General features: G+C 38.7%; 2 protein-coding genes across 15 annotated transcripts in view; one reads left to right on the top strand and one right to left on the bottom strand.

Annotated features, from left to right (window-relative positions):
* The window catches only part of exosc8 (exosome component 8), a 30261-nt gene extending 6903 nt beyond the window's left edge, over positions 1-23358 (top strand). The window contains exons 4-11 of the mRNA XM_072577197.1: positions 4054-4127; positions 5836-5881; positions 12893-12998; positions 13124-13169; positions 17044-17140; positions 18179-18299; positions 21982-22088; positions 23187-23358. Of these exons, the coding sequence (XP_072433298.1) occupies positions 4054-4127; positions 5836-5881; positions 12893-12998; positions 13124-13169; positions 17044-17140; positions 18179-18299; positions 21982-22088; positions 23187-23314 (725 nt within the window). The 3' untranslated portion in view covers positions 23315-23358. The remainder of the gene's footprint in view (positions 1-4053; positions 4128-5835; positions 5882-12892; positions 12999-13123; positions 13170-17043; positions 17141-18178; positions 18300-21981; positions 22089-23186) is intronic.
* Positions 23359-23415: 57 nt separating this feature from the next.
* supt20 (SPT20 homolog, SAGA complex component) overlaps positions 23416-27413 on the bottom strand; it is a 62050-nt gene continuing 58052 nt past the window's right edge. For 7 of the 14 annotated variants that reach the window (XM_072577182.1, XM_072577185.1, XM_072577181.1 and 4 more), the window contains 3 exons: positions 25611-25710; positions 24602-24726; positions 23416-23672 (listed from right to left, as the gene is read on the bottom strand). In XM_072577182.1, coding sequence (XP_072433283.1) covers positions 23526-23672; positions 24602-24726; positions 25611-25710 — 372 coding nt within the window. In that variant the 3' untranslated portion in view covers positions 23416-23525. The remainder of the gene's footprint in view (positions 23673-24601; positions 24727-25610; positions 25711-27413) is intronic. The other 7 variants (XM_072577190.1, XM_072577194.1, XM_072577191.1 and 4 more) reach the window with 5 other exon arrangements.

Raw genomic sequence — 27413 nt, 5'->3', positions numbered from 1 at the left:
CTTTCACTGCCTTTCCAAAGAATTAACTGCAGAGATTATGGCTTCGAGGACTGTCCAGTTGTCAGTGTCAATGTCTGCCATATCTCACCGATGACCTTGTAGAGATATGGACACCAAAAGGTCATGATCATGTAGCCAGTACTGCCTTTAGGAAAGTGGCAGTCATTTATCCAATGAGACCAAAGGGCATAAGGGTGATGAGTAAGTTCAAGGTTTATGTAAGGCTTCCGTGCTGGTTGCTGTGGATGTGGGTATGTTCGTCGAGCTGGGAAGTTGATTTGCAGACGTTTCGTCCCCTGTCTAGGAGACACATTCAATGCATTGGAGCCTCCTGTGAAGTGCTGCTGTACTATGTCTTCCGGAATTTATTTGCTTCTGTTCCAGCTGCTTCCAGTTGCTGGTTCCAGTAGTTTATTGTAGTGGCTGGTCTATTGGATCTAGGTCTAGGTGTTTGTTGATGGAGTCCGTGGATGTGCCATGCTTCTAGAAATCCCCTGGCTGTCTTATGTTTGGCTTGACCTGTGATCATTGTGTTGTCCCAGTCAAATTTGTGGTCCTTATCGTGTGTGTGGCTACTAGGGACAGCTGATCGTGACTTGTATTTTGGTGTTCTTAGTCAGGTTAATGTTGTTTTATGCACTCTTACTCAGTTTGGATAAAACCATTGAAGCTTTTGTAATGCATGTGTTGATTTTAGCATCAAGAAACTGATGGCTAGTAATTATGGAACCTAATACTTGACACTATTAACAACCTCCAAAATCACATTGTTAGTGCTGATAGTTTGGCAGTGTGACATTAACATGCACTTTAACATTTGACTTCCTGACCTTCTATCCTTTGCTACTGCAGATATTTCTCAGAATGGAATGTTAGCATTATCAACACAGAGCAATTCTATTGTTTGATGTGAACCTAATTCATTTTTGTCTTGGATCTCAGCCTGTTCTGATATATAAGTAGAGAACCTCTATACAGGATCTAAAGATAAATGAAAGCAGCAAAAAGAAAAATATGCAAAAGAATGTCAGTGTCAGCAAACAACTCTCTTTGAGCCCACTGCATCTCAGTGGGTACCGATACTATTGCTCTGCTGTAGCTTACCCATTGTATTGCCCTGCTGTAACTTACCCATTATGTCATCATGGAATGAAGAGATCACATTGAACAACTTCAGGCATCCAACTTTCTCCAACAGCTTAAATAGGTCTCTCTTGTTGTCACGAATGTCTTGGTGAGATCGCTGAAGATAATATATCATTTCTTTTGTTCAAGGTATTTTTCTTCGAGCTTCTTCAATACATTAATTCCAGTTCTGAAACTGATTGAAAATGTTTATGAACGTATGAATGAGGAACAGAAGTACAGTAAACTATTCAATCCCCAAGCCTGTTCCAGTATTCAATAAAATTTGTGGCTGATCTGTTTGTTTTGAATTCCACATTTGCATCTTCCCTCAATACCCCTTGACTCCTTTGTCTAACAAGAATCTTTCCACCTCCACCTTCTGAGAGAGAGAGACCTCCACCTTCTGAGAGAGAGAATTCAGAATGAGGGAAAACTTTTTAATTTTGTCCCAAAAGAGCGACCCTTAATTTTTAAAACAATGCTCCTTAATTCTGGCAAGAGAAAGCATCCTTTCCTCCTTCATCTTATCGAGACCATTCCAGCTAGTATAGACATTAATCATGCCACCTCTCTTCTGAATTCCAGTGGGAATAAGCCCAGCCTGTCTAATCTATCCCTTATAAGATAATCTGTTCATTCCAGGTATTGATATGGTAAACTTCCTCTAAATCAACTCCAATGATTTTATATCCTTCCTTAAATAAGATGACCAAAGCTGCACATTGTATTTGAACGTGGTCTCACCAATACCTTGTATAACTGAAGCAAAATATCCTTACATTTATATAGAATTTCTCTCATAATAAAGGATAGGATTCCATTAGCTACCTTACTTGCTGTACCTGCTTAGGAACCTTTTGTGAACACCTTGATCTCCCGGCAGTTTGGAATTCTGCAGTTGTTCTATATAACCATTTTTCCTGTTGATTATAGAATTTTCTTTACCTAGGAAAGATATACTGCCGTTGAAAGTTGTCTAGAGGAGGCTCACTGGTGAACCAGAACAACGTTGTGTTAAGTATATAAGAGATGTTGGCTATTAACAAGATTAGTACCTGGGAATTGGTTCTGGCAAGTCTGGGAGAGACTCTGTAGTCCAGCAGATGACAGATTTTGAATGGCAATTGAGGCGCCTCAGAAAAGATAGTCAGTATATCAGGGCAAGACCAGAGTTGAAGTTGTTCTTTTGATCTGTGGTTTTTGAGCCATAGAATCATAGAGATGTATAGCATGGAAACCCTTCAGTCCAGCACACCAGGAGGAGAGAATTTCTGTTGATGACACAGCATGTTGTTGCCTAATCTCTGTCACCTGATTTTCGAAGTGTAAAGAGTAAAAAACTGAGTTAGAAATATTATTACCTGTACCTGAGTGAAGTGAAAAGGTGACCTTAATTGCCTGTTTTCCTGGAAATGTCAGGGAGTCCATGTCTCTGCTTGTGAAACCATGCATTTAAATCATCTGGCCAGTTTTGTTCGTTTCTTTTATTTATCCCTTTTAACTTTATTTGACTGTTTGTCTTTTGTGTGAGTGGGAGCTGGAAACAAGTGCTTGGAATGGAGGGGAGGGAATGGCCTCTCAGCGGAAAGGAACAGCAGGAGCCAGATAGTGCTAGGATTGAATCTGTTAGATAGTAGGGAGTCTTGAGTGTAGGTGAGTGGTAGTATTAGAAGAGGGGCACAAATAGGCATTTCTGTGGCTGTTAGTGAGACTCCAGGATTGTATGTTGCCTCCCTGGTGCCAGGGTAAAAGATATCCTTTGCCTGTTCAGCGAAATAGAACATAGAACAATACAGCACAGAACAGGCCCTTCGGCCCACGATGTTGTGCCGAACTTCTATCCTAGATTAAGCACCCATCCATGTACCTATCCAAATGCCGCTTAAAGGTCGCCAATGATTCTGACTCTACCACCCACGGGCAGAGCATTCCTTGCCCCCACCACACTCTGGGTAAAGAACCTACCCCTGACATCTCCGCTGTACCTTCCACCCTTCACCTTAAATTTATGTCCCCTTGTAACACTCTGTTGTACCCGGGGAAAAAGTTTCTGACTGTCTACTCTTTTTTTTTAAATTTTTTTATTCTTATGATCAGGGAAATAGGTAGAGTAGACATATTTCAACTTCAGTCACGGCATATATTGGAGATGAAAATCGGGGATTAAATTTAAGGTTCATCATTATACTTGACCTACTCTTTCATCCTACTTCAGGCTATCAGTTTAATCTCCTTCAGCCTTGGATTCTCCAATAACTTGATGTTATTCCACCTCTGACCTATCTCTTTGCCCTGCCACTGGGTGCTGTGCCTTCAACTACCTAATCTTTAAATTCTAGAATTACTTCTTTTTTTTTGCTCTCTTAAGCCCTTTCTTGAAATGTCTTTGACCAAGTGTTTAATCACCCCATCTAATGTTACTGTCCGTTTTTAGTCTGACTACATTCCTTAAAGATTTCCTACATTAAAAGATCTTTATAAATACATATGTTGTATGTGTAGTGATGAGGACTCCAATAATTAGTTGAACATATTAGTAATTTATATCATCTTAACTCGTTTATAAAAGTTAAATGATGCAGTAAAGCTAGGTATTAGTTTAGATCTTAGAAATGATTTTGAGAAGTGTGAACAGTTACAAGGAAGTTAATATTATGTGTGTGTATTTTTATCAATGCGTTTATTAACTACTGACTGGTGAGACTAATAGAAATCTCTTAGATTCTATCTTTGTCGTTAGAATCTCATTCTATAACAATGTGACAAATAATGTAACTTATTTGATGTCCTCTAAAGTGGAGTCACCGCTCATTATTTGCTTGTATGTTTACTCGTTACAATTTTTTGAAAAAGGAATCTGTCTTGAAACAGGAAAAATAACCTGTTTAAAACTATGCTTTTCTGACTTCAGGTCTGATGTTACAGGTTCAATTACAACTGCTGATGGTTCTGCACTGGTAAAGCTGGGGAACACGACAGTTGTTTGTGGCATTAAAGTGGTGAGATATCAACATTCAGCTTTTTATCTTGTGTTTCTTGCAATTTTATTCTACTCAGTTTTTAAAATTCTTATGTAGTCATTATGTTGATTATTATCTAATAGCTAATAAATAGCATTTGTTTCATAGGTTGAAGAAAACAGACGAAGATAACTTGGCGTATATGATTTATTATTTAGTCAGGTACCCTGCTGAGAAGTGACTTGATTGAACACATACACGATCCTGATAGATCTTGACAGGATGGATGTTTCCTCACGTGTGAGAATTTAGAACCAGGGTCATTGTTTAAAGAAATGGGGTCACCCACTTAAGACAGGTGCAGACATAATGAGCCAAATGGTCAGATCTGTACCAGAATGATTCTGTGAAGACAGGGATGATGAGAATTTTTTTCTCTCAGGGTCGAGAGACTTAGGAGCTCCCATCCTCAAACGGTGGAACTCGAATCCTTGAACATTTTGAAGACACAGATAGCTGCATCCTCAGCAAGTATAGAAGGGAAATGTTTGAAAAAAAACAGAAATGGCTGGAGAAACTCAGCAGATAAGGCAGCATCTGTGCAGAGAAAGAAGAGTTAACATTTCAAGTCCAGTCATCCTTCAGAACTAGAGATGCCCCAGTATGTGCAGAGAGTGTGCATTACTTTTTGTGAGACCTTTCTGAGTGTGAAATAAATGCAATATTTGCATTATGCTGATTGCATTTGAAACTAGTCATGTGTGACACTTTTTTGAAATATTTGGGAGTAAACAATAACACTGTCCGGCTCCATAATAAAACTTAGTTTGGACAATCTCACCATCTGAGTTCCAAATGGACATGGGTATATTATTTTTGGATGATTTAGCCAATTTCTCTGAAGTGTGACCATATGATGTTTGCTGTAGGAAATAGGAATCTGCTGTATTGTAGCAGATAGCCTTCTGCACAGAGTTTTATCCTGTACTGGACTATATTCCAGGTTGAAAATACTGCAAACTCATCATTGGAAGACTTAAAGTATGCACCCTAACATCTTTATAACAGTGGCTTCAGTTTTCTAATCATAGAATCTCTACATGTGGAAGCAGGCCATTCAACCCATCAAGTCCATACTGACCTTCCAAACAGCATTCCACCCCAGACCCAGCTCCCTACCCTATCCCTTTAACCCTGTATTTCCCATGGCTAACACACCTAACCAACACTTCCCTGGATGCTATGGGACAATATAGCATGGCCAATCCACCTAACTTGCACACATTTGCACTGTTGGAGGAAACTGGAACACCTGGAGGAAACCCTTGCAGACACAGGGAGAACATGCAAACTCCGCATAGACAGCTGCCCAAGGGTGGATTCAAACCTGGGTCCTTGGCACTGTGAACCATAGTGCGTCCCCAGTAATGTTGATCTTTGCAGACGTAATACTGTTTCACCAGTTAGCAAAGAGGAAAGAAAAGAGAAATGGAAAACAGCAAAAGGCCTTTGTAATTTTGGGATTCGGGAAGCTGAAATAGTCGTTAATGATGACTGAACACTAAACTACCTCTGATTTTATCAAATTTAAAATTGTTCCAACTAAAGAAATGTTATAATGAACATTGAAAATGTGCAGCATTATTCTATCTTGGATTAAAAGTGCTTGGTATTCAGGCTTGTTTTAAGGCCAGTGGAAAAGTAAAGTAGTGTGAATAAAATAATTAAATTACTTTTTACTTTACAGGAATTTGCAACGCCAACTGTAGATGCATCAAATAAAGGATATATAGGTGCGTTACTGCTAAAATTTTAAAAAATCACAGTTCAGCCTGTAAAATTGCAGTAGTGTAATTAAGTTGGCACTTCATTTCAAATGTGGTGCTAATCTCCTGTTCTGAAATGGTTAAGGTTTTTATTGACTTGTTCATGGAATGTGAATGGCATTGGCAGGGACAACATTTATTGCCCAGCCTCAACTGCCTTGGAGAAAGTGATGGTGAACTTAGCTTGCCATTGCATGGCACTTGTTACAGTAAGTCCCGTTTTAAATTTAACTCAGTTGATGTCGGGAGTTTCAGTTACACGGTTCTGTGGCTTGTTTGCTGTCAAGACCTTTTGTCCAATGTTTCTGCTTTCAGTGCCTCTTCACTAGCTCTCAAACGCACCCACTCTTTCCTGCTTCTGCCTTGTGTTCTTGCATTTAAAGTCTCCAGTGTCCGCCTCTGTCCAGACTCATTCTGGAGTTGCATGAAAGCTCTGGCCTCCACCTATACAGATAGTTCTGCCTGCATTGACTACCTTCTGCCAATAGATGGAGCCTGGTTAATTAGAATTATACTCACTGAACTAAGCTTTTGTATACTATTTACGACTACTTATTCTGTACTTTACAATTTATTTTCAGAGGAAAGTACATATTTCACCTTGATGTTTTAAAGATGTTTCCTGTTGAGAAACATCCTGACAGACTTAACTGTTCAGTGTTTCATTTATATTTAATGATTTACTTATGACACAAGTTATTTCAGCTAGGAAATCATAGTATCACATACATGCAGGCCAACCTAGTCATTGCTTTGATTTTCTGAACAAGAAATGTCTGAAGGAACTCAACTCCAGTTGTTATGTTGATTTCTATGGGAGCTTGTGATTAACTTCAACTTTCTTTCACTTCAAATTGCGATTTTCAGGAATGCAACCATAATTTCAAGTGAGGACTGAAATTTATCCAGGTTCTTGGTGAATGTGGGCACACTGCTTCATTAAATAAGGAGTAATAAGTGGTATTGAATGAGTTGCAATCATCAGTAAACATTCCCACATCCAACCTTTGTGATGGAGGGCTTGTCACTGATGACACAGCTGAAAATGATTTGGCTTAAAACCACCACATTATCTTCCTTTTTGCTAGGTACTGTTCCAAGCAGTGGAGGGTTTTCCCTCAATTCCCAATAAGTTCAATTTAACGTTGATGCCACAACTCCAACAAATTCTGCTTTGATGTTGAGGGCAGTCACACCCCATTCATCTCTGATATTCAGCTCTTTTGCCCATATTTTGTCTTGGTCCAAATGGAGTTTGAAAAGAGCATTTATGAGCAGGTCATTGGTGGGTTTGTTGCTTGTTAGCACAACAAGCTAACACTGCTTTTGTTCGCAGTGTTTTTGGTTTTAAGTAGACTGATAGAATTATAATTGGCTGAATCAGATTTGTCCTGCACTGTGTAGAAAAATATCTGTGCAATTTTGCACACTGTTAGATCAGTGTCAGGGTTGTAGCCGCCATGAAATGGATTTGTCGGGAGTTAATTGTGCACCTAGCCATTAGACTTTAGTGGCATAGTTAGAATGTTGTTACATCCCATGTTGTGCCTAATTCACCTAGTCATTTCTTTATTAAATGGATTGAGTCTCATTGGTTTATGACTGGCTTTTGTGATGCTGGGGACCTCATGAGACAGGCAGTCAGCACTTCTGGAGATTGGATGCTTTAGCTGGTTGGTAGAAAGTGAGGACTGCAGATGCTGGAGATCAGAATCGAGAGTGTGGTGCTGGAAAAGCACTGCAGGTCAGGCAGCATCCGAGGAGCAGCAGAATTGACGTTTCGGGCATAAGCTCTTCATCAGAGTCGTTCTTCCACCAGGCGTTGGTCTCCACAAGGATCCTTCCACATCTGACAGAAATTTACCTCTTCCTCCACCAATGTCATTTACTGTATCCGTTGCACTCGATATGGTCTCCTGTACATCAGGGAGAAAGGATGCCTCCATGCGGATTGTTTCAGAGAACATCTCTGGGACACCCGTACCATCCAACCTCATCACTCTGTGGCTGAACACATCAGCATTGACGGTATTAGGCAAGAACTTTCGAAAGCTGATTGGGGTCAGATGTTCGCAGGTAAAGGGACGGATGGAAAATGGGAAGTCTTCAGAAATGAGATCACGAGAATCCAGAAAATGTATATTCCTGCCAGGGTGAAAGGAAAGGCTGGTAGGTATAGGGAATGCTGGATGACTAAAGAAATTGAGGGTTTGTTTAAGAAAAAGAAGGAAGCATATGTCAGGTATAGACAGGATAGATCGAGTGAATCTTTAGAGTATAAAGGAAGTGGGAGTATACTTGAGGGAAATCAGGAGGGCAAAAAGGGGACATGAGATAGCTTTGGCAAATAGAATTAAGGAGAATCCAAAGAGTTTTTACAAATACATTAAGGACATAAGGGTAACTAGGGAGAGAATAGGGCCCCTCAAGATCAGCATTGTGGCCTTTGTGTGGAGCCACAGAAAATGGGGGAGATACTAAATGAGTATTTTGCATCAGTATTTACTGTGGAAAAGGATATGGAAAATATAGACTATAGGGAAATAGATGGTGAAATCTTGTAAAATGTTCATATTACAGAGGAGGAAGTGCTGGATGTGTTGAAGTGAGTAAAGGTGGATAAATCCCCAGGACCTGATCAGGTGTACCCTAGAACTCTGTGGGAAGCTAGAGAAGTGATTTGCTATGATCGATAGTCACAGGTGAGGTGCCGGAAGACTGGAGGTTGGCTAACGTGGTGCCACTGTTTAAGAAAGGTGGTAAGGACAAGCCAGGGAACTATAGACCAGTGAGCCAGATGTCGGTGGTGGGCAAGTTGTTGGAGGGAATCCTGAGGGATAGGATGTACATGTATTTGGAAAGTCAAGGACTGATTAGGGATAGTCAACATGGCTTTGTGTGTAGGAAATCATGTCTCACAAACTTGATTGAGTTTTTTGAGGAAGTAACAAAGAGGATTGATGAGGGCAGAGCAGTAGACATGATCTATATGTAAGGTAAAAACAATGACTGCAGATGCTGAAAACCAAATACTGGATTAGTGGTGCTAGAAGAGCACAGCAGTTCAGGCAGCATCCAACGAGCAGCGAAATCGACATTTCGGGCGAAAGCCCTTCATCAGGAATAAAGCTGTTGCAATGGGAGAGGGACTCTGAGATTCTTGTAGAGAGAGGAGGAAAACTTCTTCAAGGCAGGCATCCTTGCAAGAGGCTTCGCAGTAGGGTTAAAATCAACAAGGTAAAAACAATGACTGCAGATGCTGAAAACCAAATACTGGATTAGTGGTGCTGGAAGAGCACAGCAGTTCAGGCAGCATCCAACAAGCAGCGAAATCGACGTTTCGGGTGAAAGCCCTTCATCAGGAATAAAGGACTTCAGTAAGGCGTTCGACAAGGTTCCCCATGGGAGACTGATTAGCAAGGTTAGATCTCATGGAATGCAGGAAGAACTAGCCATTTGGATACAGAACTAGCTCAAAGGTGGCAGACAGAGGGTGGTGGTGGAGGGTTTTTCAGACTGGAGGCCTGTGACCAGTGAAGTACCACAAGGGTCGGTGCTGGGTCCTCTACTTTTTACCATTTACATAAATGATTTGGATGCGAGCATAAGAGGTACAGTTAGCAAGTTTGCAGATGACACCAAAATCAGAGGTGTAGTGGACAGCGAAGAGGATTACAACAGGATCTTGACCAGATGAGCCAATGGGCTGAGAAGTGGCAGATGGAGTTTAATTCAGATAAATGTGAGGTGCTGCATTTTGGGAAAGCAAATCTTAGCAGGACTTATACACTTACTGGTAAGGTCCTAGAGAATGTTGCTGAACAAAGAGATCTTGGAATGCAGGTTCATAGCTCCTTGAAAGTGGAGTTGCAGGTAGATAGGATAGTGGTGAAGGTGTTTGGTATGCTTTCCTTTATTGGTCAGAATATTGAGTACGGGAGTTGGGAGGTCATATTGTAGCTGTACAGGACATTGGTTAGGCCACTGTTGGAATATTGCATGCAATTCTGGTCTCCTTCCTATCGGAAAGATGTTGTGAAACTTGAAAGTGTTCGGAAAAGATTTACAAGGATGTTGCCAGGGTTAGAGGATTTGAGCTATAGGGAGAGGCTGAATAGGCTGGGGCTGTTTTCTCTGGAGTGTTGGAGGCTGAGGGGTGACCTTATAGAGATTTACAAAATTATGAAGGGCAGGGATAGGATAAATAGGCAAAGTCTTTTCCCTGGTGTCGAGGAGTCCAGAACTAGAGGGCATAGGTTTAGAGTGAGAGGGGAAAGATATAAGAGACCTACGGGGCAGCTTTTTCACACCGAGGGTGGTAGGTATATGGAATGAGATGCCAGAGGAAGTGGTGGAGGCTGGTACAATTGTAACATTTCAGAGGCATTTGGATGAGTATATGAATAGGAAGGGTTTGGAGGGATATGGGCCGGGTGCTGGCAGGTGGGACTAGATTGGGTTGGGATATCTGGTTGGCATGGATGGGTTGGACCGAAGGGTCTGTTTCCTCTATGACACTCCATCAAGGACATGCAGGTCCTGGACCTTCTTCATCGCCAAACTCTTACCAACCGACGCCTGGAGGAAGAACGCCTCATATTCTGCCTTGAGACCCTGCAACAACACGGGATCAATGTGGATTTCAACAGTTTCCTCGTTTCCCCTCCCCCCCACATTGTCTCAGTCCCAAGCCTCTTGGCTTGTCCATCACCTTTCCCATCTATCCGCTGCACCCTCCTCTCTGACCTATTACCCTCTCCCTCACCTTCATCTACCTATTGCATTCTCAGCACCCTCTTTTTTCCTCCCTTCCCCCAACCCCAGCCCTCCTCCCATTTGTCTCTCAGCCCCCTGGTACTGCCCCCTAGCCTTGTTCCTGAAATGTCGATTCTCCTGCTCCTTAGATGCTGCCTGACCTGCTGTGCTTTTCCAGCACCATACTCTTGATTTCTTTAGTTGGTTGAATCATAACTAGCATAAAAGGTGATGGTTGTTGGACGCTGCTTGTATCAACCCCAGGACATCTCAGTAGAGTTTCCCAAGGTAGTGTCCAAGCCTAACTGTCTTAGTTGCTCTATCAATCAACAGCCTTCCATCAGATTTTAGAAGTTGATGATGATCAGTAACGTTAAAGTGGCTAGAAACAGTTGATTTGTAGCTTCTCATCCCAGTGACCAGTTAGGTTCCTATTGTCCTCGACTGGATTTCTAGCATGTTTATGTATTTGTCATCTTTTATACACTTAAAATCCTTTTCCAGTTAATTTTATATTCTGTTTGAAGCTGCAAGTAAGTGTTCCTTTGTTCATTAACACGAGTTGACTGACTTGAAACTTCCAGATATGAAACTCCAAATTACCATTTAGTCTTACTAGAAATTGTTGCAGAGCCTTCAAGTCCTACTAGATAGCCTCATATCCTTCTAATAGTGCAGACTGAAAATATCTCACATTTCAGCAACTTAATAGAATACAAGTCAGCTGGCACTACCTGTAGCACTGCATTAACTTCTGGTTAAATGAGTTAGGGAGTAGTAAAGAGATTTAACTATTCAAGTGTACAAAGTGCTTAAACTTATGTAGAATATAATCAAAAAGGCTGATGAAAACTTAGGGTCCTATTTCAACTGGGTCAGAATACAAAGTGAGAGAATGGTGCCTCAATTCATTTTCACATCTTGGGTCAGATTTTGGGGAGGAAACTCTTGAAATGTAATTGGTAATGAAGGGATACTGTGAACAGTTTGAAGTATAAGAAAAGTAGCATAAACTTGATTTGCATTTCGTGGAGTTCAGAACATATCAAGTACTGATTTAGAGTAGAAATAGGTCATACAACACTTCAAATCTGTTCCACCATTCAGTAAGGTCATGGCTGATCTGTTTGTTCCAAATTCCAAATTCCCATCTGTTTGCTGATAACCTTTGACCCCTTTTGAACAATGGAATCAATCAGCCTTTGCCTTAAAATATTCAGTAACCCCCACCTCCATCACTTCCTAAGGCGCTGTGTTCCAAAGTTGTACAGCTCTCTGGAAGAGCAAAATTCTCCTCATTTCCATCTTTAAAGAGTGACCCTATTTTTAAAAGTGTTCTGCAGTTCTGGGCCCATCCTCAAGAATGAACATCATTTCCATATCCACTTTTTCTGAATCATTCAAGATCTAATAAACTATACTCAAATCTCCCTTTGCTCTTCTAGACTTCAGTGAAAACAAGCCTAGCCTGTTTAACCGTTCCTTATAAACACCCTTCGTTCCAGATATCAATCCAGTAAATGTACTCTGAACCGTCTCCAATGCATTTACATTTTTACTCCAATAAGGAGATCAAAACTGAATGGTATTCAGGATGTGATCTCACCTATGCCCTGCATTACAGCATTATATCTTCAATTTTCTTGTAATAAAGGATAGCATCCCAGTATCCTCTTTGATTATGTGCTTAGCAGTATGCTAACTCTTTGTAACCTGCCTTAGAATGCCTGGATAGTTCTGCACTTTAGAAATCTGCAGACGTTTACCCTTTTAATATTCTGCTTTTTTATTCTTCTTTCTAAAGTGACGGTTCTGGTGATCTAATCAAGGTATTAAAAATGATTTAATTTTGATAGGGGTCAATACAGAAAGACTATTTCTTTGGCTGGACATCTAGAGGAGAAGACCATAATCTTAAAATTGTAGCTAGGCCATTTAATAGTGATCCTTTTATGCACAAGGACAGTGAAAATCTGGAAATCTCTTGCCCCATAAGGCTATGGATTTTGGATCAGTTGAAAGTTTTATGGCTGAGATATGTTGTGAGTAAGGGTAGCAAGGAAAAATGCAGTGAGGTGGCTAAATAGAGTTCAAATTCTGATCAACCATGATCTTAATTCAATGGTAGAATGAGTTTGAAGGTGAATAGCTGACTTTTGTTTCTGTTTTCCTCTGCAAGAGCACATGGCAAAAATAACGCAAGAACCTTTTATTTTAAAACAGTGCCAAATGTAGATTTACCACCATTATGTTCATCGAGGTTTCGACCTGGCCCTCCCAGCGAACAAGCACAAGCAGCGAGTCAATTTATTTATGATGTCATAGAAAAGTAAGAATCTCATTTGCATCAGTAACTGAACAAATTATTTTTGTCCTGTTGCATATTAAAATATTTTAAAAATAGAGCAGTGTGATAAATGTAACATTTGTGAACTTTTTTTCTCAAAAATATAGTTCACAGATCATACAAAAGGAGGACCTCTGCATTGAAAAAGGGAAGGTAAGTAAAATTCAGTGGTAGAGTTTGATGCTAGCATTTTGAATTCTTTAAAGATGCTGCATAAATACAAGTTCTAGTTGCTATTAAGTACTTTGCTCACTAGTGCTCAGTTTTGGTTCTACCAGGACCAATCACTTCATGACTTCAGTGCAGTCTTACTCCACAAAGACAAGTGGTAAATTGTAGAATGAAGTGACAGTGACTGCCATTGATCTAAAGGTAGCATTGACTGAGTATTAGGATGAAGGAACCCTGGTAAAATCTCCACCAATGGGCAGCAGGAAAAACTGTTTACTGGTCGAAGTGACATCTAATACAAAGGGATATGTCTGTCATATACTAATTATCTTGGCCACATGACATTGCTGCAAAGATTTTTCAGGATGGCATCCTTGGCCCTTCAGCTGTTTCACCAATGAGCTTTCCTCTATTGTTAGGTCCATAAGTTGGTTTGTTTGCTGATGATTACATTATATTTAACACTATCACAACTAACCATTAAATTCAAAACAAACTAGCAAATTTTTATACTAGAGAATTGTGTTTAATATTTGAAATCAAGCTTGTGTGAGACGTTAGCTGTCTGTTCTAAGAATGCAAAGACCGAGTAAGAGAGTTCCTATGTTCAGTTTCTCATTACATGGGATTGTCTGTTATTTCCCAGATCTGAACAATAGAATAGAGTGTTGTGGAGAGGGCATTTGAGAACTTGAGCTGACCTCTAGTCACTAGAGGTCTCCATGTGACAGATTGATTCTCAACCTGTATCTTTAGGCAGGACATCATTCCAGGTAAAGGGATTTGAAATGCAAGGTTTAGTTTCCTTTCGATCCTTTGCTTGTGCTGCTTTGACCCATGGATAAGAAGTTGTGTTTGTGCAGCTTGATGCACGGGTGTTTGCCATTCTGAATGATTAGTCACACTCTCCTCCCATCTATTAACATAAATGCTGTTGATTATTTTAAGGGACAGATTTGAAAACAGTGAGTATTTTGAGGTTGTTCGACTGAGAGTTTACATAGGCCAGAGAGCACAGCAGTGATAGGGCAATGGAACTTGCTACAAGACTCAACATGGGAAGCAGAATTTTGGATGACCTCAAGTTGACAAAAGGTAGAATGTGGGAGACAGCTAGAAGTTCCTTGGAATAGTTGAGTCATAGAGATGTCCAGCATACTTTTTCAGAAAGCTTTTGATAAGGTCCTACATAAGAGATTAGCATGTAAAATTAAAGTGCATGGAATTGGGGGTACTGTACTGACGTGGATAGACAACTAGTTGGCGGACAAGGAACAAATAATAGGAGCAAACATCTTTTTGAGTGGCAGCCAGTGACTAATGGGATTCTATAGGGATCAGTGTTTGCACCTGAGCTATTCACTAAATATTGATGATATAGATGAGACAAAATGTAGTATCTCCAGTTTGCAGAAGACACAAGCTGGGTGGGAGAGTGAATTCTGAGGAGGATGTAGAGATGCTTCATTGAGATTTGGACAAGTTGACTGTGGGCAAATGGATGGCTGATGAAGTATAATGTGGACATGTGTGAGATTATTCACTTTGGTAGTAAAAACAAGATGACAGATTGGGAAAGGGGGTGGTACGATGAGACCTAAGTATCGTTCTACATCAGTTGTTGAAAGTAAGCAAGCAGGTGTAGCAGGCGGTGAAGAAGGTAAATAATATGTTGTCCTTAATATAGTGAGAGGATTCTAGTAATGAGCAGGGATGCCTTGCTGCAGTTGTATAGGGCCTTGCTGAGACCATACCTGGAGTGTGCAACTTTGGTTACTTTATCTGAGAAGTGATATTCTCACTATTGAGGGGGTTAACAAAGGCTTATCAGACTGATTCCTGAGATTGCAGGGCTATCATATGAAGAGAGACTGGATTGGTTAGGACTACATTTGCTGGGGTTTTGAAGAATTGGTGGGGGGGGGGGGGGGGGAAGGTGGATCCCACAGAAACCTATAAAAATCGAACATAGCTAGACAAGCTAAACACAGGAGGGGTCTTCACCAGGACTGTGCAGTCCAGTACCAGGGGTCTCAGTCTAAGTACTGTTATGAACTAGGCCAGACCACTCAAAACATTCGTTAGCAGGCAGCCCAGACCATAACTTCGCAATTTGTTTCGATAAGCGTACAGTGAAAATTACCCAGAGTAAGTTAGTGAGGTTGCCTACCACGTTTAAAACAGACAAAAAGATTTACTCACAAAATTACACCATGAAACACAAAGAACAGAATAAAGAACCCTACAGAACTCAGTCTATCCAAACTAGACTTAATTCTGCTGTTCTGAATATAACAGTCCCAATAAGCAAAACCCCAAAAAACCCACAAATGGGACACATGCTTACAGTTTGAGGTTAGTAGGGCAGAAAGAGAGAATTTGCTTCCACGCAGCTCACTGCTGAACTCCCAACTAGTTCTGGACTGAACTAAACTGCTCAGCTAGAAAGTGGACCACTCCCCTTTCATTATACAGGTCACTTCTAAAACATGACCACTTTGGCCTGAAGTCTCATCTGTTCACATATAAGCAAAAGGCCTGTCAAAACCTTTTTCATCTCTATCAAACCAGTCTAATCGGAACCCGGCCTGGTTTATTATGCCTCTGAATAATATCAACGACAGAGTATCCTTGAGCCAAGGACAGCTTATAGAAAAAAAGGACTAACTTTGTGACAGTACATAGGGTAGGCCTTTTAGGAATGAGATGATAGAAAATTTCTTTACCCAGAGTGATCAACCAATGGAATTCTTTACTCTTGAAAGCAGTGGAGGCTAAACATTGAATGTTTTCAAGAAAGTGTCAGATATAGTTCTTAAGGCTAACGCTGTCAAAGGTTATGGGGAGAAAGCGGGAACAGGGTACTGAGTGAGATGATCAGTCATCAGTTAGATGAGCAAAACAGGCTCAAAGGTCTCAATGACCTACTTTTGTTTTAAGTTTCTGTAAATCTATTATCAATGTTGACGGGAATTATGATTTTTGCAGCTAATGAACTGTGACTGGCAAAGCCAGGTGATACTACAGAGCTGGAAACATATAGACCCTATGATAATGAGGGCAGAAAATTATCTCCGGATCAAATGTGAAACTGAGCTTATGAAGGAACTGGCTTAAGTTTGGATCGTCTGCAGGGAGAGGAATGGAGTTGGTAGGGAATGGCATTTGAAATGAGAACTAAAATCATTGGCTTAAATCTTATAGATATTTACTTGGAGGAAATTTCAGCTTATTCCCACTCTGGATGTCAGATACATAGTGGAGGAGTGGAAAGATTATGGGTTGAGCTGGGTATCATCACATGTGAAAACTAATGCAGTACTTTTGGATGATGTCACGAAGGGGCAGCATTGGATGACAAATAAGAGGGGCCAAGAATACATCCATGCAGGATACCAAAGTTAATGAGTGGAGGTTAGTTGGGCATGCTTGAACCAAGGTTCCTCCATGGGGTATGTTTGTACCTTTGAGTGTCCCACTGAAGTGAATGTTGTTCATGTGAGCTTAATGACTTTCAGTGGGATATTTAGGTGTATTTCATAATTTACTCTTGTTTTTTAGATTAGATTCCCTACAGTATGAAAACAGGCCGTTCGGCCCAACAAGTCCACACTGATTCTTCAGCCCTTAGGGGTTTGTAAGAATAGTACCATGAAACCTGGCTGTTTTTATTATACATCACCAAGTATACTGAGAGAAATTGTAGCACTCTTAGCAGTATGTGGTTGCGTCTGTATCTGTGCATTGGATACTTTGTGTGCATCTTAATTATACTACAGCAATAGAGGATTATTTTGGTTCAGCAACACATTATAAATCTGAGTATTGATGTATCTGTATTTTGCTTTTCTTTCAGCTTGCTTGGGTTGTATATTGTGACATGGTGTGCTTAGATTATGATGGAAACTTATTGGATGCCTGTATCATAGCCCTGCTAGCAGCACTGAAAAATGGTGAGGATGCCAATGTTCTTAAAATAAAACACACATTTATTTAATCTTTCCCTGTAAATCAGTTGCCTCCACTCAGCAGCCTAGCCAGATTTGGAAATTCAGCAAGTGGAGACCCTGACTTAAATTTTTTCACATCACTACCTCACCGTGGAACTCATGAAATGGATTCAATATGCAATGTTAATGTTTAATCATTGCAGAATTTAAAGAAGTTTCCACATGAAATATTTGTATTAAACTGCTGTTTATTTTGGATAAGGTAAAGTTACTATAGGGCTGCTCTCTCATTAGAGAGAGACAACTAGTGACGGTTTAACTTAAGGGTCAGCATGCCTCAGGCAAGAAAGGTGGTTGGCAAAATGGGACCCTTTATAGTGACTTCAGCCAGTATGGGAATTGAACCCGAACTGTTGGAGGCTCTGCATCACAAACCAGCTGTCCAACCAAAAGAAATAACCAGTTGTGTATGGCAATAAATGAGAAGCGAGGCATGTGAAAATAAGTATATTATATTTCAGTGTGCTTTTTTTCCCTTTTTCTCTGGGTGTTACCTCTTCTTTGCCACTTCTCGATGCTTACCATTTTATTATTTATGCTGTGGTGCAAACTGCACTTAGCTGAATTTTTGTCTGTTGCTGTTTCGTGCAGTTCATTCATTAACTTGTCAGTGACAGGAGTTTTTAATTGTTATTAGTAAAGATCTGGAACTTTATATGACGAACTTTCCATTCTCTTAAGATAAATATTAAAGCAGTTGGGCATTAAGCATTTTATTTAGCTGGGTGTGTAAGGAAAGAAACAGGTTGGTGGGATGATTAGATCTTTGTGCAGCAACATTTTCTTGAGTTTAACTGGTTTGTACAGCAGAGTGTACATTTTTGAAATGTGTAATATTTGTAAAAGAGCAGTGTTTTCAGAAGTCCAACATAATGAAACAGTTTGCTTTTCACATTAATTTCTAGTAAAACCTATAGCAACATTTTCCGGCTGTTTCTAATTCTGGAAAATTACTCCGAATTAACTGTTCTTTGTCTGCAGTACAATTACCAGCAGTATCGATCAGTGAGGAAACTGGTTTGGCAGAAGTTAACATGAATCAGAAAAATCAACTGAATATCAGAAAGCATCCAGTTGCTACATCTTTTGCAATTTTTGATGAGTAAGTTACATTTGAATGTGAATGTATTGTAACACTGTTTATAACATCATTTTGAGATTATGCTGTATTCTTATGACTGGGTTATCCTTTTTTCAAAATCATCTAGTGCGATACAACCATTATGAAGACAATTTATTGATCATGTCACAGCGCACATTACTAAAGGCAGTCAGCTTTATTTCATCCATCTAGAAATACCTTCCATTCATTACAATGTCAGGGAGGTGGAGGTAGTTTGTAATTTTTTAAAAACTGTGTCCACTGTCCCATCTGAACATCTAATTCACATATTGTTACTTTTTGTTATTAATAACTTCCTGAAATCAGTCCTAAATTTTACCAGCTTGACTTTGTGTACCCTATCTTCAACCACCTGATGAAGGAACAATGCTCCGAAAGCTAGTGTGCTTCCATTTAAACCTGTTGGACTATAATCTGATGTTGTGTGATTTTTAATTCCAAATTTAAAGTATCATTCAGGAATTGTATTTGGCTGTCGTCTAGCTATTCGGTCAAACCAAAGTCTCTCCATTTTTAAAAGTCTTATAGCTTAAAGTTTTAAAATCTTCTAAATGGCTTAAAGTCTTCCCCAATTTGAATGTATAATTTTTCTAATGACCAGAATTGAACAAGTGCATTATACAGTTTAAGCGTGATTTCCTTTGAATTTTACTCCTTTTGTTTTGGCTACATCTTTCCGTATTCTATTGGCTAAGTTGATTCCTGCTTTGCAGTGATTGGAAGTGTTGAACTCTATCTCCAATCTCCTTTTTATTCAAAGATATTAGATACCATCTGTGAATCTGCCCAACTTTATCTCTGTGTGATTGGTAGAGATCATTCTCCATCTTTATTTCACTTGGAATAGAAAAAAGTAGTAAAATTAAAGTATGATAAACAAGTAATGTCTTAAATTTAACCTTCTTGGTTCAAGTTTAGAAATACAATTAATATATAATTTGTAACAAATGCAATGCCTGGAATGCAAAAAGAATTGTTTGAGTATGGCTAACAACAGGAATTAAATGTTACTAATTGATTAAAGGAATAAGCTTATAATATTGCCTGAGTAGTAAGCCTGAGGATTGAGGATTTGGCACAGGTGCCTGTCTGTGTGGAGTTTCCCCATGTCTGCATAGGTTTCCTCCCACAGTCCAAAGATGTGTTTAAATGGATTGGCCATGCTAAATTGCCTCGTATTGTCCAGGGATGTGCAGGTTAGGTGGATTAGCCATGGAAAATGCAGGGTTACAGGGTTGGTGGCAGAGTCTGGTGAGATGCTCTTTGGAGGGTCGGTGCACACTTGATGGCCAAATGGCCTCTATCTGTGCTGTAGGGATTCTATGATTCAAAGGACCGAGAAAATCAAATGGGAATAAGAAAAAATAATAGGAGAGTTGATTGGCAAAGTGTGAAAACAGAAATATTTTATGGATGTAGGAAGAGATTATGGAAAGTAATCATAGGCCCATTGGATTTTCAGAAAATCTTGTGATAGGATACTACATAAGAGCTTAATTCACAAAATTAGGATTCGTGGAGTTGGAGTAGTATGTCGGCTCAGATTCAGGATTGGTTAATAGTCAAACTACAGAGCAGGAACATTTTCAGGTTGGCAATCTGTATTTAGCAGTTTAGAGCAAGGAGCAATACGTGGAAGGCAAAAGTGAGGACTGCAGATGCTGGAAATCAGAGTCTAGATTAGAGTGGTGGTGGAAAAGAACAGTGATGAAGGACTTTTGCCCAAAATGTCGAATTTTTCTGCTCCTCTGATGCTGCCTGACCAGCTGTGCTTTTTCCAGCATCATTCTAACCTAGACTCAATATATGGAATTCAGCTGTTTATGATCTACTAACAACATTGTTGAGAGGATTCAGTGTTACCTCTCCAAGTTTGCTGCAGATTGAAAGTTAGTTGAGAAACTAACCTGAGGATAAATTCAGCATAAATGAGAGGGAAATGTCAAATGGAAAGCAGAGTGTGGAGTTATTTATTTCAGTAGGAAAATGGTGAAAGACTGGGAAAAATGTACATTGAGGAACCTGGCGTGTCTTGTATGTGAAACACAGAGAACTAGCACACAGTTACCACACCGTATTTGCTCTGTTAAGTATGTGCATGCATTTATTATAAAGAGATAGCATATAACAGTAAAGATGTCTAACTACAATTGTACCAGTATTAGTGAGGCCACTCCTAGAAGAGCAATGAAAGTCCAATAGTCAGATTTGTTGCAGAAAGGGAGTTGATCTGAGGAAAGATGATATATACTTAGACCTGTATTCCCTTGAGTTTAAAATAATAAGTAATTCATTTATTATGGGAAGCTTGACCAGATGGTAGGGAAATCTAGGACACAGGGTCACAGTCTCAGAATGGATCAGCAATTTTAGGTCTTTGATGAGGAGAAATCTCTTCATTGAGAAGTGGATAGTACAGGAATGTGGAATTCAGATAGATTACCAGCCAAATTCTTGTTACATGGCACAACAAGCTCAAAGACTTAAGTGACTTACTCCAGCTCCTCTTTATGTTTCTAACAAATTAAACTTGCTCAACAAGAGTGCTATAGAAAGACAACTTTCTGATGTTTGAAGTATTTCTTTTAAAGTCACTTATGAGTGAGATAGCAGTGTATAGTTGCTGATAGTCACCTGAATCTAGATTGAAATCCCAGTGCGATACCCAAAAACGTTTTACTCCTGGTAAATGGAGGTTAGTCAGCTATCACTGGACATGGAGGCAAAGAATCAAAGAGTAGGAGATGGACTATGTGAAGGCAAGAGAAGGTTACAAATTGGAAGTGAAGTTGATGAAATTTTGAAGGCAAAAGCAGGGAATGACTGATACTCAAGTGTTTGGATAAAAAGGTGTGAGGGAATGGAAAGAATGTTCCATTTAAAAAAAAGAGAAGCATAGCCAGAACCCAGACTATGAAATACCTTGTATTTGGAGTGTGTAAGTGGATTTGAACAATAACTCACTCAATGTGAGAACAAGTTCAGCAAAGTGGAGGAGGGTAGTGGTCGTTAGACATTTGATGTAGCCTCTACAAGGGAAGAAGCGGAATGCTTCAGACTGTCCTGAAGGCATTGATTATCCATGAAGGGTGCTAGACAGTATGTAAAGCAGGCTTTTGTCTCATCAAAGTAAGCTTGAATGCTGACCCAAAGACGAATGACCAATATTCAACAGCTTTTCACCAGAATTTTTATTAGTATTATTTTTTAAAAATTGATTATTTAAGGTCTATATAAATAAACAAAATTATCAGTAATTGGAATATTCCAAATGCCACAATTTTAATTTCTTTAAATAATATTTTAATAGAATTGAACTCTAGACCTTACTTCACTGTACTCTTTTTTTTCATCAATGGTAAATGACAGATACATTTGGGGATTATTATAATAATTCATTGTACAATCTGAATGTCATAATGGTGCCAAACCATGTTTTTTTAAACTTGTTTTTCGTGGAATTTTAATTGAAATCTATTGCATACTTGGCTGTATGCACACAGGTATAAATTTGCATTATTACAGAAGAACTGCAGTTTGCGATCTATGCTATTATTGCAAAATACAAAATTGTAATATGAATTACTGAAGCTAGGAAGCAAGTTTTTGTGGGAGAAACTGATAGTTTGAATATTCTAAAAAGGTTTCTCTTTTAAAAAAGCACAATATTCATTGTCGATCCAACAGCAGAGGAGGAGACGTTGGCATCAGGGATGGCTACTATAGTCATTGATGAAGAGGATAGGCTTTGTGCTGTTCATAAGCCAGGTGTGTTAACATAAAATCCTAGTTTGCATAATCTTGATTTGGCATAATCTGTCCTTTTGCATGATTTTGTTGGACTTATGTCCTTTATCCAGTTGATACTGTCTTGTGCCTACTGGAAAATGTCACCACATGCCATCTATCAGCCCTGTTGGGTAGTTAGTTCATTTGCATTTGTTACCTATGTTAAAATTAAAGAACAGGGTAGTACATGTGACCCTGTACAGTTCTGACAGAATATAAATAAGTCTATATGCTCCAGTTGAAATAGAAATGAATAATGAAATGACAAAACTGACAGCAAAGTAATTGTTCCTTCACACAAGCAATAAACCATTATGGCAGTTCAAAAGTACATGCGAAGGCTAATGATGGTGTACTACTTCATGCTGAGTGCAATGTCATTCCACACGTCCAGTCCATTATCAAAAGTTTCTGGTGCTTCTGACCTGATGTTCCATCGATCTTAGCAGCTTCACTTTGTATATGATCCACCCTATCCTTTACAAAGTCCTACCCTAGGCTCACCCCACCCAAACAAAATCTTACAAATGATTTTCCATCAACTGTTTTCCCCCTCATAATACCAATAGTAACAGGGCTTTAATTTCTGGCATTCTCCTTAAGTCCCTTTATTTAGGCCTTCATTGAGGTCACAAGATGGTTCTGATTCATTTTCTTTCCTGTCTACCCCCCAAAATTTCTTGTAACCGATCTTTTGGCAAAATCACAACTCCTGGAAAAAGATACAGTAAAATCATTACTAATAAGAAACCTTGGGTTTAGCCACCATAAAGTACTAGAATTTTTATTCCCCCAAGTGCAATTACTTTAGACATCAGATATTTGTAAGAAAAATGTTAATTGATAATTCCGTGCAAGGATTTATTTTAGTTTTACTGTATTAGAAAGCCTTCAAATAAGACGTGGAAGACACTTGTGAAAAAGACCTGTACTTGACAGTGATATTTCAGCATGTAATGTGAATGTTTGTTTTAACAATGATTTAAATATGAAGAACTGTCCTTCTTTGACTGTATTGTTTCAGTAAGAACATAACCGTTGTTGCCAATCATTCTATCTTTTTCTTTCCATATGGAGGGGGGAGTGGTCTCTCCAGTGAAAAACTCCAGGACTGTATTGTTCGTGCTCAAACAAGACACAGAGAAGTCCATAAACTGCTCACTGAAGTGATGAAGAGTGTAACACCCACAATAAATGTGAAATAGTGAAGAGTTAATCTTGTACAATAAATCAGTTTTTGTCTTTGAAATCATGTACAAGTTATTTTTAAACTAAGTTAACAATGAATTCTTGCTGAAACAAAGACTTATATGCAATGGTTAGGTTTAATTTTTAAAAATAATTTAAAAAAAAAATTCACTTCACCACAAGAGATATGTTCAATAAGTAATTTTAAAGTTAAAAACATTAGATGGTTCATGATTTTGGTGGAGTAGGAGTTCCTCTTTTCCTTTTACTTTTTGACTGGTTGCCTGAATGCTGCTGCTGCTGCTGCTGTTGTTGTTGTTGTTGTTGTCGAAGCTGAACTGCTATAGCCATTTGATGTTGCAAGTATCGTAACTGCTGCCAGGAACGGAAGGGGAACAAAAGAACACAATTTGTAAGACTTAGAGAAAAATGGTCAGATGATCAAATTGCAGGCTTGACAGCAAAGAGATGAATCAGTTTAAACATTTTGGAAGTTTTTAAGGATGGAGACAGAAAAAGAAAATTAAACCCACAAATTTAATGACTACAGTCAAGCAGCACCAGTGGCACAGAAGAGTTAAGACAATTTGACACACAAACACTTTGTTCTTGCAGAGCTAACTGCATGCTTGTTAGTCAACGTCAGATCTAAATATGCTTTAGTATTTTCAGTTGGATGCAGATGTGGATGGTAACAGAACCGCAGCAAGTCAGCAACTTCTAAGAGGCATCTGTGCTAGGCTCAGTATTATAATGGAATGTACCAAGTTAAACAATTGTATGTTTTGCAGTTTCAAGTTATTTCAATTGTTCTATGATTCTCAAATTATTTTGAAAGAAGGCTAACAATATAACTCAAGGTAAATTGCAATGAAATCATATTGAGCACTAGCATCTTATATAGAAAGCCATTTCCATAATGCACAGTTGATGTTGATTCCAACTGCAGGTATGCAAAAAAAGTAGATTTTTAAAAACATTTTTGGGAGGGGATATAACAGATATCCTTTATAACATTGCCTGCAGTGGTTCTCATTCTTTCAATGTGCCACAAGCACTCTTGAGCATAAGTACAAGAGAAAGAGGTGGATGGCTAGGATGTCATTAATGTAAATTCAGTGCTCCAAAGTGATTAAATAATTGCATCCTCATTGCCCAATTTTTTTGACTGCTAACTCTTCACAGATTTAAATAAACAAAACATTTTAGATTTTTGGGCAGCACCTCAGAGACTTTTCTCCATTCTTTATTTTGGAGCTGAGAATTTTTTATTTCATGTAATTGTAGCCAAGTTGCTGGATTACTTGTATCTGTTGCTGCTGCTGCAAGGCTTGTTGCTGTTGCTGCTGCAAGGCAGATGTAAGCTGGAGTCTCTGCTGAGGAAGGCTTTGCCCAGGTCTGTTCACAGCAGAGCCAAGCTGAGACAACACTACAGGGGAGATAGGTAGAGGGAAAAGGAAGGACAACAAGAGGTTCAAATGAGGGAGGGAACCAGGATAGGGAAAGATTGTAACAGAAAGGGGATCAGTAGAATTCACCTATTAGTCTAAATCAGAAACATTGCTAAATAATTTTATGGAATGTAACAAGATTACAGGTCTGTAATTTGTTAAATATACTGAGTGTGCACTTAATTTTTTGCTGTTGAAAATGGTTTGCAAGTTTTCAGTTGGAAATATCTTTGTAAATATTTGTGGAAACTTTAACAGCGTTTCACTTAATAGAAATTCATTGAGATATCTAGTTTCTCAAAGGTCAGTTTTGTTTCAAAACATTTGTTTACTTTCTGGATTTATGGAAAATAGAATGAACATGTCAACCTTTTGACATCCATTGTAACAAAATAATGCACACTCAGTACTCAAGGTTAAATAGCTTCAATTTTAATGGAAATATGCATGCTGATCAATTGATTAGTCAGACCTCCACAATACTCGGTATTATCAGCGACTGGAAGATAAATGGATATGGATTGGTATACTCCTCAATTACTGTGCAAAGCAACAGACATTTGTAGGGTAAGGGAAGGGGGAAAAGCTCAAGGAAAAGGATTATGTGCAACAAAATAAATACATGCATTCAGGCTTTCAAAGAGTTGGTGCAATCTTTTTAATATGCGCACTGTCAAGCAATCAGTGTTTGACTGAAAGTGGCATCACAAGACTCCAAGGGGGGAAAAACAATTATTAGCTGTTCATAGGTGCAAAATATAAGGCTGATAAACTAGTCAGGCATTTCTGAAAGAAAGTTACTCAAGACAGAAATAAGAGGAGGAAAAGACACAAGTATAAAGGTGAAAGCAAGAGTATGTACCTGCAGCCTGTGGAGGCACAAAACCTGCTGCCAGGTTGATGACTGCAGTCTGCTGAGCTGTCAAAGCCTGCTCCTGGCTAGTTGGAGCCTGGTCAGAATTCTGCTGGACAGAAGAGAGTTCCTACATCTGAGTTCTGTGGTATTTGCATCAGTATGAAGTATTATTTATTCATCATTTGAACATTTCTTCTAGACTAGATCTCAAGGATTTCAACTTCAGTGAATCATAATGAAACATCTCAAGGAATCAGTATTTTAATGGATAATTTTAAGAAGCTGATGTAGCCACAAACTATTCTGAAGGATTCTGTATTTTTTGCCAAAGGAAAATTCTGCTCAAATATAAACCTGTCTAAATACGAGATGCAGAGTAATCATCCCATAGTTTGTACGTCATCTCTTCATTTTCCAGAAACCAATGGACCTTAGCTTTATGCTTACAGAGATAACAATGGATTTAATTACTTAATTTACTTCAGTGTTGGCTGATAGAAAGTGATTACATTTTATGTTAAAGAGAACTAATCCTTAATAAGAGAATTATATTCTGAACTGGACTCCAAGCTTGGGGGATAGTCATTCCCAGAAATCAGCCTCAAAAATTAATAAGACATTGTCCTCCACCTCAGAAGTAGCTCTTAGAGAAAAAACAGTATCTTGATATGTTCAATTTACACAAAGATTATTCAAAACTCCAGCAAAGAATGCTCTCTGGGACACACATTGTAACACCTTGTGTATCTGAAGGAAAAGCCTAGTAGGAAGTGAGAAAATTTCATCCAGTATGAATGAAGATATTTAGAAGGAAACATGAAAGACAATCCTAGTTTAGTGCGACATTGAAGTTTGCAAAAAAAAGGGAAGCATCATGCATTTTAAAAAAGCAATACAACAACCCTTCTTACCCAAGCCAACACAAATAAAGCAAATTCAACCATCTGCTGCGAAAGATTGCCATTGGTACTGCTGAATTTTTGTGGATTTAATAGCATGGCTTAACATTTGGCAATAACAGTGAAAATGAATCCTGGAATAAATTAACCACTTAAGTGACTGACTATTTAACTAAGTTATGCAGTATAGTTATTGGCCAGGGTAACCACTGTTTTCTCTAGGATTTGCAGTTGGATGGGAGACATTAATTAAAACTTGTATAAATCTCTTAATTTTTATGTTAATAGGTTTATAAGTATAAATGGAAGTGGCTTGACACAGACCACGTATTGTTCAAGTTACAGGTTTCAACCTTAGATATTCTGTATGGTCCACTTTTTTTGGTGATGCAAGAAACTTTTGTTTTTATTTAAACTTTACTTAGCTACCTTCGGATTTTTTTGGAAAAAAAAATTGAGTGATTCTAAAAGTTTATTGGTCTGAAATAAACTTCATAATTAAATGATTAAATTCTGTACATGAACATTTGTAAAAGGACACGTCTAGTCTTACTAGCTTGACAAGTAATGGAATGCAATGTCATGTCAAAATAGACACCACACAGGCTAAGCATTGACTTTTTATCAATGGATGTCACTATTATAATGCAAGTTAAGACTGAAGCACCCCTTTGGACACAAACAAACAGCGCCCAATCAGTGTCAATATTGTTTTGATATTTAGGAGAATTAAGCAATTGAAAACCAAAATTCACTCCAGTTCTAGCCAGGGAATTACAACAGGGTTGTCTCACTCTAACCATGAAAATGATCACCTCCAGGCAAACAAAAATATGTTTAAAATATTCAAATATTTTATAATATTAGCATTCAAATTTATTTATTGATTTAATGATTTAATGTGCTAACA

The sequence above is a fragment of the Chiloscyllium punctatum genome, chromosome 9, assembly GCF_047496795.1.
Source record: "Chiloscyllium punctatum isolate Juve2018m chromosome 9, sChiPun1.3, whole genome shotgun sequence".
Classification (NCBI taxonomy): domain Eukaryota; kingdom Metazoa; phylum Chordata; class Chondrichthyes; order Orectolobiformes; family Hemiscylliidae; genus Chiloscyllium; species Chiloscyllium punctatum.
The sequence above is the reverse complement of the archived record's forward strand: the minus strand, read 5'-3'. Positions and strand labels throughout refer to the sequence as shown.